Here is a 13,632-nt window from a genome sequence, read left to right as displayed (position 1 = left end):
TGTACAAACACACCACAACACACGCTAACACCTCATACACCACCACCATGCTAATCAGTGCTATTATAAATTATTATACAGTTACAGAGTGAACTATATGATCAGTAGAGCTGATCAAACAATGGACAAATGGAGTGTAGAAACAAGGAAGTTGTCTTAATACTTTTTCTGATATATCTGGGCAATAATCCTGTGCAGAAAAACATATAAACTATATAAATATTCCCCCATAAACAGAGTTATTTACCATGTGAACAGGGCAGCACTCGCAGCTTATCCCCCTCCTCATATTCATCCAGACAGATAGCGCACACATCATACTCATCACCTGAAGAGAGAGAGAGAGACAAAGATAGATAGAGATTATATTTAATATGTATTAAATGTGTTTGTACATTACTCTTTATACACTTTAAATCATATAAACTGACTTTATTCATATTGCACCACTACAGTCTTGGATACACTGTATATATTAATATATAACAGTCATGTAAATAATTATTAAACACTGGAGGGTTTAGAAATACTCAGGGTTTAAAGACTTAAAGGATTTAGGACACTAACTGCTAATGCCTGCAATCAAGCAGCAGAGGGAGCTATTGCTGCTTTTCTGATTGAGAAACAGTGGAAAATATATATTATTTTTTTTAGATATTAAATTTATTATATATTTTATATATTAAATATTTTATATATTAGTATTTTTTATATAAAATCCAGACACAAATTATTTCCTATTATTGAAGTTGTCTCTGAAAATAAAGCTTTCTTAACAGCACTTGGACTCTAATAATAAACTTGGTTTAGATTCTTTACTCTTTATGGCAGTTCTTTACACTTCACGTTTTATAAAATTGGTTTTCTAACCCATTCATATCCATTATCTCAAATCCTTACTTATTTCGACTGGACAAAATTATTATATATACATTTTTGTGGGGATTTTCTGAGTAGTTTAACCGTAATCAGTAAATTAAGTGGTAAATTAACATTTTAACAGGGTTCATACACTTTTAAACAATACATTTCCATGATTTTTTTCATGACTTTTTCATGCTTTTAAGGCAATTTTTTTAATTACCATACGGTTTTTAAAACACCAGTGCAGACAAGGACAAAAATAATACTAAAAATCAACTAAAACTATAATTAAAATGTATTATAGTAAGCCTAAAATGAATCTAATAAAATGTTGACACACAATCTTTAATAATAAAATTGATTTATTAGCTCAAAATAGATTTTCTCCAACAATAAATGGAAACACAAAACATTTCCATGACTTTTACAAAACTTTGTGTATTTTTATTTTTCCAAAAATTATCCAGGCCTGGAAATTGCTATTTTTAAATGTCAAGACTTTCCCAGGTTATTCGTGACCGTATGAACCCTTTTTTCAAACAATTAATTTAGTAAATTACAGACTTAACTTAGCTTAGCTTCACAGCTCTAGCCACCCCGCGGGAGATTAGCAGGAAAACATGGCGACACCCCTGTTCCTTACTAGTGTTGCATAATACGACTTATAATCTGGTGTGGCTTAAAGTGCGAAAAATACAGTAAACACAAAAAACAAACAAAAAAAAAAAATGTGTGCCAGTTCCATCCGTACGTCTGAACCCCAGTTAGACAGGAGAAAACAGATTAAACCCGGCTGTTTTCTCACCTTTATTGAACTTGTGAATGGGGATCTTCTTCAGCTGCTCTTTCGACAGTCTGTTCTTCCTCATCCTCTTCCTGTACTGCACACAGCGCACGGCCTGCGCACACAAAAACAATTATTTCACTATTCTCGTGAATACCTTCCATTATCAAAATAACAACTAGGGGTGTCAACGTTTCTCTAAATCCTCGATTCGATTTTATTTCCGATTTTAGGTTTACGATTCGATTTGATTCTAGATTTTTTTTTTTTTTTTTTTTTACAGCAGAGAGGCCTATGCCAGTTTTAGATTAGTCTATGGTCAGTCATTGGTTTGATTCATCAAATTTACAATATCTTATTTCAAAAGGTGGGCTTGATATAAGTGATGCAAAGTGATACAAGTGATCTGTAATACACCACATTAGGCACTAATGGTCAAATTTAAATAATTTAATTAAGATATATATATGTAATCTAGTGGCTTTTTTTGGTAGCAGCAGTGTGCACTATTAAAACAGCAATGTGCAACATAACAACATAAATAATAAAAAATACAGGAACAGTCATGTACAAAATAATAGAGCAATTAGAGCCTTAACAAACTGAACTCTATCCTACTATAACAGATAAACATGAACAATAAGACTTTAAGACTTTTTCAGTGCCTGAGAATGACAAGTTTTTTTCTTTAACAAAGATATAGTATTAACTTTATGAATAATTGATTAAATTACTGTAGAAACGATAGGGACGATAGAAGGTGCGTAGCACAATAGACACTTTTCTATCATCCCCACAATATTTATTGTCAAATCGCACAGCACTAAATAAAAAAAACAGTTTTTGTGACAGACCCTTGTGAAGAGCTCAGTAGCACACAGATCATCTCTTCATACAACAGAGATCTGAAGCCTGTGTGTGTAAAATGCACCATATATTCACTTAGTTCACTTTCTGAACCACACTCACCAGTATAATGACCATGACGATGAAGATGAGGCCCACCACGCCGGTGAAGGGGATCAGATAGTAGGTGAGAGGGAAGGAGAAATCCGGCTTCAGGATGACGTACGCCCTGCAGAACAGATACAGAACCATCAGAGTGCGCTGAACGCAATATATTCCAATATAATGGGATACTGCACGCAAGGCGATATTTTGCTTTGATTTATTTATTTTTTTAATATAATTTTAGGAAAACTTACAGTATAAAAACACACAATAAAAGAAAGGTTTACTTTTTAATTCAATTAAAACAGCAGGATCTGAAGACAAATTTAATACTTAATATTTTGATTGATTGTTTTGCTACATTATTTAGTTTTTTATGTTACATTTTATATGTATTTTGTTACATTATTATTACTTTTGCCTTGGTAAATTACAGTTGTTTTTATAATAAACACATATATATATATATATATATATATATATATATATATATATATATATATATATATATATATATATGTGTGTGTTTATTATATAAACAACTGTAATTTAACAAGGCAAAAGTAATAATAATGTAAAAAAAAATCAAGCAGTTCAGTTTGGTTTGATGGCTTGTGATCAAGAGGAAGATGGATGATCACAAGCCATCAAACCAAACTGAACTGCTTGAATTTTTGCACCAGGAGTAAAGCAGCATAAAGTTATCCAAAAGCAGTGTGTAAGACTGGTGGAGGAGAACATGATACCAAGATGCATGAAAAAAAAAACTGTGATTAAAAACCAGAACAGGGTTATTCCACCAAATATTGATTTCTGAACTCTTAAAACTTTATGAATATTAACTTGTGTTCTGCATCTTTTTTCTTATTTCTGTAAATAAATGCTCTAAATGAGAATATTTGTATTTGGAATTTGGGAGAAATGTTGTCTGTAGTTTATAGAATAAAATAACAATGTTCATTTTATTCAAACATAAACCTATAAATAGCAAAATCAGAGCAACTGATTCAGAAACTGAAGTGCTCTCTTTAATTTTTCCAGAGCTGTGTTTGTGGTAAAAAGGGAAAACTGATTTATAGATGCTTTGTATCTAAAGGCTACAGGATTCAGGTGACCTATATTTCATTTTTTCCACTAAAAATCAAGATTTAACTCAGAAAAGACAAAACAGCTCAGTCTGTGAAAACACATCAAAAACACACACTAAGCATTGCGGCAAAAATAAAACAAGGTATTTCCCCTCAAATCTGTGGAAGGAAAAGTGTGTTTTTCCTGCATCTAAGCGGAAAGGCAGCTTCTGTTTTTCACGGAGAGAATTTGCTGAGTCATTTAAAAAGACTGGGCAGCAGATCCAGGATGTGTTTAGTGTTTCTGAATCATTATCTTGTGTGAGGATTCTCAACCTGTACTGTTTCCAGTGTTGGGAAGGTTACTTTTAAAATGTAACCCCTTACAGATTACTGATTACATCACTCAAAATGTAATTTGTAACGTAATCAGTTACATACAGTAACGTAATCTGATTACTTTTGATTACTTACAATATTGTCATTTTTTTAAACCTGAATGAATGTAGCAACCCAGGGAAATAACCAACTGAACTAAGCTCAAAATGCTAAAAGAAATATAATCTAACGAATTCTAAAAGATCAAAACGAAATAGTGAATCCTCAAAGCAGTAGCTTAAAGACAGAATATAAAGCTTTACCAGATTCAAAATTATGAATCTTAATTCTAATAAACAAGGCATATTTCGCCCTAAATGTTTATTTCCTGAAAGAACATACAACTAAATAGGCTACATACTGAAAAGCAGAGATTCTAGGCTTTAAAATGACATATTGGGTGTCCATAATTATTCATAAACACAGCAAGATATATATGACATATTTCAGGGCGTGCTAAGAGGTTAATGATGTGTATTGGGCTCTACAAAATAAACTACGGTAAATCGACATTGCAAACGTTGCCCAATAGCTGATGATTCAAGATTATTTCCAGATCATTGTTTACCGGCTGCAGCTGCGGATGAAGCACATCTGGCAGCTTCTTCTTCCATCTTCTTTCTTTTTTTTATCTGGCCTTTTCGGCTCCACCTGGCCTCTTTTTACCCTCCATCACAGCCGACTGACGCTTCGTGCTATTCTGTTGCTGTATTTAATTTTATCGCTTCAGAAAAGATCACTCGTGGACGCAACCAACTCAAACATTTGGGTCTGGCTCCACTGCGTGGACTAGCACTGTCTGATAAACATTTGAGGGTGTCTGACGTGAGTGACGCCTCACCAACATTCTGACCAGGAGGTTGTGAATCATAGAAACTTCTGATGTCGTGATTTATGTGAATGTGATTGCGTTTTGTCAGTGTTGGATTGGAAGACCAAAAATAGTACCGCAATGTAATCCATTTATTTTAGCAGAGTAAAGGTAATCTGATTACCACTTACTGAAGCAGTAACTGTATCGGATTACAGTTACTCATAATTTGTAATCTGATTACGTAACACTGTTACATGTAATCTGTTACTTCCCAACACTGACTGTTTCTAAGAACAAAGAAACATGAATTATAGTAAACAATTAAGCACAAACACACACCCCACAGATCAGTGCAGCATTCTTTAGTTTCCATAGGACATGGAAAAAGTATATATACGTTTATACAAAAGTTAGTTCCGACCTTAAACTCTGATTGGTTGAGCAGTGTTCTTAAAGTGCTGATATTAGTAATAAAGGCAGAGCCTTCTCACACTAAATCTGTATCAATGGCAAATACACATAAAATATTTTTGTATCATCACCTCCAGCAGCATTAGCATTAGCTTAGCACAGGCAAGCGCCCAGCCAAGGCACGCTTTCCCGCTCTGCAGGCTCGGCAATCCATTAGTCATCTTGTCCGCAATCTGTTAGCAGGAACGGTAACCAGCCAGGCTAGGCTAAGCTAATGCTAAAGTTGAGCTAAAGCAAGCTACGCTAAACCTAACCACTGTCCTGCAGGCACAGCTAGCCTGCCAGCTAGCTAACCAACACCAACACCACCCAGAAAACAGGCAGAAATGCTTGCAAACACAGATTTCACATGAAGAAGACTCAGCAGACTTTTAGCGGTATTTCCCGATCCTAACGTTTACCAACTCTCTTAACTTTCACAGCTCTTTGCCTATATAAAACAGCCGTTTTATAGTTATAGTTCTGTTACAGTTCACTTGTTGTGGAACTACTTTTTGGTGGAAGGCACGGTCCGTATTAAAACATATTCATTATCAATTTATTGAGGTTCTTTGATTTATTTTCTTCATTTATTTTATATAAAAAAGCTCTTGTATAAAAGCAATAAAACACTCGAGATTATTGGTTCTAATGCTTGACCAAATCACAGCCGTGATGTTATTAACGATAACACACTCCCTCTCGTGTTCTATTGCTTAAATATATCCAATATATAAAATAATTCCTGTGTATGTGTGTCTCACCCTTTCTCAGGTATGATGAAGCTGCGGAGGATCTGGTAGGCGTAGTAGCTGGTGAACACTGAGGGGATGTCAATCATATCTGCAATGGTTTCTATAATACAAAAAAACACAAAACACACATAGACAGATCAGTTTCATATTAAACCAAACAATACACACAATATTACAGTTCATTTTATAATAAATGATGCTGGTCTAGAAATAATGGCCATTTCTAACATTAGCCTAGGTCAGAAGCGTACAGGCTGCTGCTTTGGTTATTTCTGAGTGTGTTTAAATCGATAAAAAATGGTGGAAGCAAAAGAATGAACAATGAATAAAAACATACTATTCATGTTTCCCTTTTGGGATAAATCAGAAGGACATACAATTTAAAAGAGTGAAAACTTTAATATTAAGCATAAAAAAGCTACAGAAAATGCATGTCTTAAAGCTTTTAAGCTTTATGCATTGTTTTTTTTTAGACCAAATTTTTCCTTACTTAATGAAGGCACTAAAAAATAATAACTTACAAAAGTAGAAAAAGGGAGATATATTGGATAGTATACTGTGTAAATGGGTGGGGCTACCCTTCCAATATTGTAACACTAAAAATGTTCACATTTTGGGACTAATAAAGGATCTTATCTCTCTTACTGCATGCTGAATATGTACATAGTTTTAACGATATTACAAATAGAGTATAGTCAAACTGGGCTGTTTCTACAGCTCATCTTAAAATGAAGGTAATATAACAATTACATATTATAATACACTATTATTAAATTAAGAAGAAAATAACATTAAAAAGATATGAGCCCTTTCAACTTTAAACTAATCTAAGAGCTTCTGAATATATCTACACTGATGGGCGTGGTGTTCTGGAAATGAGGTGTGTTCAGGTTTTGCTTGTTTATCTTGGTAACAGAAAATACAGGAGCGCCACTGACTGAATACAACCTAGACAGAAGCCAACAGTCAGACGTTCATTGCTATCTTGGCACATATTACACACACTTTTACATCAACAATAAACAGAATAGTAAATAAAATAACATTGCTGTTCCCGTAAATGAGCTGCTGGAGCTCCTTCACAGCGTCAACCAGCAGCTCAGTTTCCTCTGCTGAGAAGAGTTTGTTGGACACGTCCAGGTAGCTGCACCGTTACAATAGCAATCCACCAAAGTCAGAGATCACCTGACTCTTAATAAAGAGAATGATGAGCTCTTAAAGAGACACTCTGATTGGTTTATTTCACATTATGCACAAAATTAACCACAATAATGATTAATTAAGAGAATTAGTACATGCTTTTGGCGTGTTTCGAGACGCGTAAGGTGTACTTTTTCCGTCGTTATGATAGCAAAGACACACTGACATGCTCTAAATTAAGCTGCACTGTTGACGGCTCGCCTACAAATCGTGAAAACTGTGCAGTGTGTGTGTGCGTGTCTCACCATTGCTGTAGTTCATGTTCAGGAGTGTGTTAGAGTACATGTTGTGGATGATGGCAGCACTGTAGCCTGCCTGTTGTGCATGCAGGACCTGCAGAGAGAACAGAAATTATATTTCATTTTTATTAGTTATAGAGCAATATATCGCCCCCTATGCTTCCTATAGTGTATTACTGCGTATTCTAACCTTGATGTCGAAGTTGCAGTCGTAGCGGCGGATCAGTACGATGTACTTAGTGGTGCTGTTTGGATCAGAGGGAGTGGGCGATGCTGGAGGAGGATCTATAGGAGCGCAGGCATTCAGCGGCCGAGACTCCACCAGTAAACCCTGAAGAAAGGCAAGAGAGAGAGATTATTGTCTGGAAATAAATTATAAAAAATGTATTTGTTTTATAAGCATTTGTTTTATTTAGGAATATAAAAAGGACAACTTGCAATCTAAAAAAAAGACACATTACATTGCATAAAAAAAGGAAAAGAAATATTTTTTTTTGTACATAGACATTTATTACCATATTTTTCACACTAAAAGGTGCACTTAAAATTTAAAATTTCTCTAAAATCATCAGAGCTTCTTATAATCCGGTGCTCCTTATGTATGAATTCTATCAGTCAGGTATTAAGGAGCAATAAAGCCACTCCACTGAAGTACAGAGTTATACAGGAGTTTCAGTTTAGTTCTCCAGCACTGAAACTGGAGCAGTATTAGCATTAGCCGCTAACCACGCTAAGCGCTAGCTGCTATCCACACTAAGCGTTAGCTCTTTTGCCGTTCAGAGGCGAGTATTATAGGCCTGTAGCCTGCTGCTAACCCTGGCTAGCACTGCTGGAGCAGCATTAGCATTAGCCGCGGCTTACCGGAACACTCAGGGTTCCTCAGTGTAGCATTGTCAGGTGGCATTTACGTCCCACTAGCGCTGCAGTTAGCCACTAATGCTAATGCTGCTGCATCCAGCCTGTTCCTCACTGGTGTTGCGTAATGCGCCTTATAATAGAAAATATATCAGAAAATAGACATTCATTGATAGTGCGCCTTATAATATGGTGCACCTTTTAGTGCAAAAAATACGGTACACTAAAAAAACAAGCAGTTTTCTCTGTCCTGTTTTTCTTCTTACCATCACTCCATCCTTAGACAGTGGCGAGCCAAATAGAGCGGGCAGATCCTCCAGCAGCATAGAGGTCATATTACTGTAGTGCTGTAACACACACACACGCACACACACACAATTTTATTTCTAATTTTTTTTCCCATTTTTCTCCCAAATTTACACGGCCAATTACCCATCCTAATCATTAAGACTCCCCCTATCACTAGTGATGCCCCAACACACCAGGAGGGTAAAGACTAACACACGCCTCCTCCAATACATGTGAACTTAGACTCCACCTCTTTTTGAACTGCTGATGATGCTGTAGCATTACCGAGTAGCATCACAGCGCTAACGCTCGGAGGAAAGCGCAGCGACTCGGTTCTGATACATCAGCTCACAGACGCAGCCTTGTGCTGATCCACATCACCCAAGGAGTGATGAGGGGAAAGAGAGAGCGCCATCTACCCACTGTACCCACCCAGAGAGAGCAAGACCAATTGTGCTCTCTCAGGACTCCAGCAGCTGATGGCAAGCTGCATGAACAGGATTCAAACCAGCGATCTTCCGATCAAAGTGGCAACACTTTAGCCTGCTGGACCACTCGGAGCCCCAGACCTATTCTAACTCATGTAAAAACAGGCAGAATAGGCCCCTTTCGATAAATGATCTTTTAATGAATGATTAAAGCAACACTATGTTTATCTTTAATCAATTCAATTCAATTTTATGTATACAGCCCTTTTTACAACAAGCTATGTTATGTTTACAGCGAGTGTGGGTAAATGCACTCACAGCGAATATAAAGGCCTGTCCAGGAGAGGGCGCCAGCATGCAGCACAGGGCAAAGGTCAGGAACCCCATTGGAGCCCCTATACAGGAGAGACCAGCACACCCCATGATGAAGCAGGACTGGAAAAGATAAAAAGAGAGAGGAGAGAGAGATTAATAATGACATGATTTATATTAAACATTAGCCTTCCTTAAAATAATATATTTTTTATACATTTCATTTTAATTCATTGTATTCCACATCGATATCAATATACTGAACAGCATTATTTCACAACACATTTCTTGTCCATATCGTGCACCTCTAATTCATAGTAAATTGTGGAATTAAACCTAAAATGTGGAATGTGGAAAATTAGGAATGTCCCAATCACATTTTTTTTATTTTGAGTACCTAATGATAAAGAGTCCCAAGAACACAACTAAATTGTCCCTTAAGGTTGTTTTAACTAATTTTTAGCGCAAAATCAACAAGTACTGAATAGAAATATTATATTATTATTTCTATTATTTCTATTTAAATATTCATATTTTCTTTAATAAACAAACTAAGAAATTGTACTGTACTAAGCTAAAAAACTATAAATGAATAATAATAAAAATAATACCGTGATATACCTTAAAACCGTTAAAATCTTAAAAAATACTGTAATATTCATTTTTGGTCATACCGCCCAGCACTAATATAGTTAAGTTTTAATGCTTTTTAAAATTAGAATATTGTAATGTGCTGAGTTACTGAATTTAGACCCATCTCCAGGGCTGTATATTGGCAAGAACATGGCGATACAATACACTTCCCAATAAAGGATTTATGATTCAATATAAATCACAACATACTGTAAGCGAGGCCCTATTCTATGTTCGTTTTAATTACATTTTTCAAGAAAAGTTTACTTTTATTCAACCAGAACTGCGGGATGTAATGACAACTCTTCCCTCTAGTGGTCAGGGTTTAAACACAACACAAAATGAACCACTTCTGACACCAATCCTTACATCTAAAACAGATCCTTAAAAATAGTTATATTGAGTTTTTGAAAAGTGATACAGTAATGCAAGACAAAATATTAGGTCATGAATCACAATACAATACTGATATATACTAGGGGTGTCACGATTTCGATATTTCATGGATATCGATCGAAATTATGTCATGGTCTCAAGCATCGAAGTCAAAAAGAGGATCGACGGTCGCTCCCGCAAATGGCGCAGCACACTGTAGCTCAAAAAGCAGCTCTTTCTCCAGAGAATGTGGACATTCTCATCTTCTTAAAGAAAAACTTAAAGAAAATATAAAAATAACAGTTGTTTTGTCTAGCCTCAAATATGTTAATAGTTTTGGTACCTTAAGGAGCATCTTTCTCTCAGATAAAAATAAAAATATATCTTTATTAAAGAAAAAAACTTAAAGTCTTATTTTTCATGTTTAACTGTTATAGTAGGATAGAGTTCAGTTTGTTAAGGCTCTAATTGTTCTATTATTTTGTACATGACTGTTCCTGTATTTTTTTTTATTATTTATTTTGTTATGTTGCACATTGCTGTTTTAATAGTGCACACTGCTGCTACCAATAAAAGCCACTAGATGGCATTACAAATATATCTTAATTAAGTTATTTAAATTTGACCATTAGTGCCTAATGTGGTGTATTACAGATCACTTGTATCACTTTGCATCACTTATATCAAGCCCACCTTTTGAAATAAGATATTGTAAATTTGATTAATCAAACCGATGACTGAGCATAGACTAATCTAAAACTGGCATAAGCCTCTCTGCTTAAAAAAAAAAAAAAATCAAGAATAGACCCTAAAATCGGAAATAAAATCGAATCGAGGATTTAGAGAAAGACACCCCTAATATATACTGATACCAATAAAAGTTAGGATAGTGAAAATCCATATCACAACACAGAATCTCAGCCTCCAGTCTCTGGCTTGATGTGAAGCAATTAAAAACATTGGCGGGAACAGGAAAGTTAATCTACAGCTATCTCTGGTTATAATTTAATCACAGAGAAGAAAAACACAGATCACAGTTCAGCTCAGTTAGTGGGAGGAGTTACAGTAAACACTGCACACTAAATAAACATGCTAATCACTGATTTTATCTACAGTCAGGATTAAGGATTATTGTCGTTTTCCTCCAGTTCTAATCACTGGACCTGTAGAACTCTGGACCACAGATAAAAACCTTTATCAGACTAAAGCAAAAACCTGCAAATTAGTCTCAGTCTGTCCTACAAATAACTGCTGAGCTGAGAAACAAACACAGGGCAAAGTACTAACCACAGATTCAGCTCATTATCACTCAGTTACATTCTGAATCAAATGTTCTGATTTCATGTTTTTTTCATTCATTTTAAAATGTCTAGTTGTGTCTCTAGTATGAATTAATGTCATGTGACCTGTTTTTGGTATAAAAAAAGTGCTCTGGTGATCCAGTATAACACTGCTTTAGTCAGGTGGAGGATTGGGCGGGAAAATGACAGGATTTTGGCTCTTGCTCATAAATATTCATACATGCAAACATATCGCCTCTAATTGGCTAGCAGCACTTTGACACCAGGAGGCAGCGAGATGGACAACAGTTAGAAACTTTATAAAATAAAGACATTTTTACTCTAATAACACTGAATCTTTGCAATGTCATAAGTTACTTTACAACATGTGTAATAATACCCTGCTAAGTGCAGTTCAGCCACTGACCTAGTCTTAGGGTCTCTGTAAAACACCAAATCCACCGGAGATCCTTTTTAAACACTATAGTTACTTACACATAGAGGTGGGTAGTCCAGGTCCAGAAAGTAAAAATCCACCCAAGGGTTTGGTTGGCTAAGCCTCAGCAGAGCCGCCCAGGCAGTTGGAACAAAATCCCGGGGTGGATTTTTACTTTTAACTAATGTGAACAGAACTGTTCTAAATATATCTATCTCAATTGTACTTGGCTGGTGATGTTTTTCCTCCATAGACTAATTCTAACCATTTGTTTCTTAGCTCTGAATTACTGGGTAAAGTATATGAACACTGATGTGTTATTCGCACAAATAACACAGGAATGAACTGCATGCTGTTCCTAGCGCTGTTAGCTTCTATCTGACGAGACGATGTGGCTGCCTGGCTTCAGCTCTGCCTGTGAGCGGTCCCGAGCTGAGGTGGGCGGGGCCACGAATACTAATTCACGGGTTGATGTAGACACGCTGCTTTTCCTGATCGCCTCGTTTTTCTGAATATTTTCTTTTACTAATTGCTGCAGACAATGGAGGTTGAGGAAGAGTTTCATGTGCAACATCATAAACAACTCAGAGAGAGAAAAGTTTAGAAATGTTTCTAAAAAAAAAGTTATTCAAAAAGTTTTATTACTTCAAAAGAACTTATTATACATACAACATACATAACATACATTTAGGGTTTACAGGCTCTTTAACCCCCTTGAGCTGCTGCCAGAGAAGATGCTAAATACTAAAATAAGATACTAATACTACCAGCAGTTCAGCAGTTACTTTCAGTACATCAGTCCCTAATTTCGCACGCTATAATATCGCCCACATTTTTGAATATGGTGAACGATATTATACCCTGAAATATGGTGCCATATCATCCACCCCTAATTATCACTTCAGGGTTCTACTTTTTTACTGTTATTATCAAAAGAAAAAATCAAACTGTTCTCATTTCCCATTATATATCTACTAGAGACTACAGATTATATCTGTCAGTATCATTTATTTTACTTTAATCCTGGATGTATGGAGATATATGGATTGCATTATTATTATCATGACTTTCTGGATCATTAACTTCTGACAAACTTCTGTTACAAATCTGATAAAATACTTTAAATTTTTAATATCTCAGATAGGGGTGTGCCATATCATATCATATATGCAGTAATGAAATTTTATTTTCATTTTGTTGTTTATAATTATTCTAGAAAAAAAAATAATTCAGTGTTTTGTCATATCGCAAAGAGTATCGTTATCATGAAAATACCATGAAATATAGTGATATTATTTTAGGGCAATATCTCCCACCCCTGTGATACATATATTTAATGTATTATTGTTCTTTAGTATTTTCTTAGTAGTTAGTAGTAGTTTTAAATATTTGTTTTAATAAATCATTTTAAAAAAGCAATAAAGTAGATGAAACAGGTCAAGTCACAAATCCTATTCAATTCACATCACACTCAAGTCAACAGGACCTACCAATCAATAAGCTGGTCTAGACTAAAGGTCTAG

The 13,632-nt window shown here is 35.3% G+C and overlaps 1 protein-coding gene across 4 annotated transcripts in view; it reads right to left on the bottom strand.

Moving 5' to 3' along the window:
* rnf167 (ring finger protein 167) overlaps positions 1–13,632 on the bottom strand; it is a 222,450-nt gene that overhangs the window by 3,739 nt on the left and 205,079 nt on the right. For all 4 annotated transcript variants that reach the window (XR_007424789.1, XM_049465467.1, XM_049465470.1 and 1 more), the window contains exons 2-9: positions 9,392–9,508; positions 8,624–8,704; positions 7,693–7,833; positions 7,509–7,596; positions 6,073–6,163; positions 2,618–2,723; positions 1,670–1,763; positions 248–328 (exon numbers count right to left, since the gene is read on the bottom strand). Coding sequence is in view for 3 of the 4 variants with exons in the window: in XM_049465467.1 (XP_049321424.1) it covers positions 248–328; positions 1,670–1,763; positions 2,618–2,723; positions 6,073–6,163; positions 7,509–7,596; positions 7,693–7,833; positions 8,624–8,704; positions 9,392–9,496 (787 nt within the window). In the remaining variant the exon portion in view is untranslated. The remainder of the gene's footprint in view (positions 1–247; positions 329–1,669; positions 1,764–2,617; positions 2,724–6,072; positions 6,164–7,508; positions 7,597–7,692; positions 7,834–8,623; positions 8,705–9,391; positions 9,509–13,632) is intronic.

The sequence above is a fragment of the Astyanax mexicanus genome, chromosome 1, assembly GCF_023375975.1.
Source record: "Astyanax mexicanus isolate ESR-SI-001 chromosome 1, AstMex3_surface, whole genome shotgun sequence".
Taxonomy (NCBI): Eukaryota; Metazoa; Chordata; class Actinopteri; order Characiformes; family Acestrorhamphidae; genus Astyanax; species Astyanax mexicanus.
The sequence above is the reverse complement of the archived record's forward strand: the minus strand, read 5'-3'. Positions and strand labels throughout refer to the sequence as shown.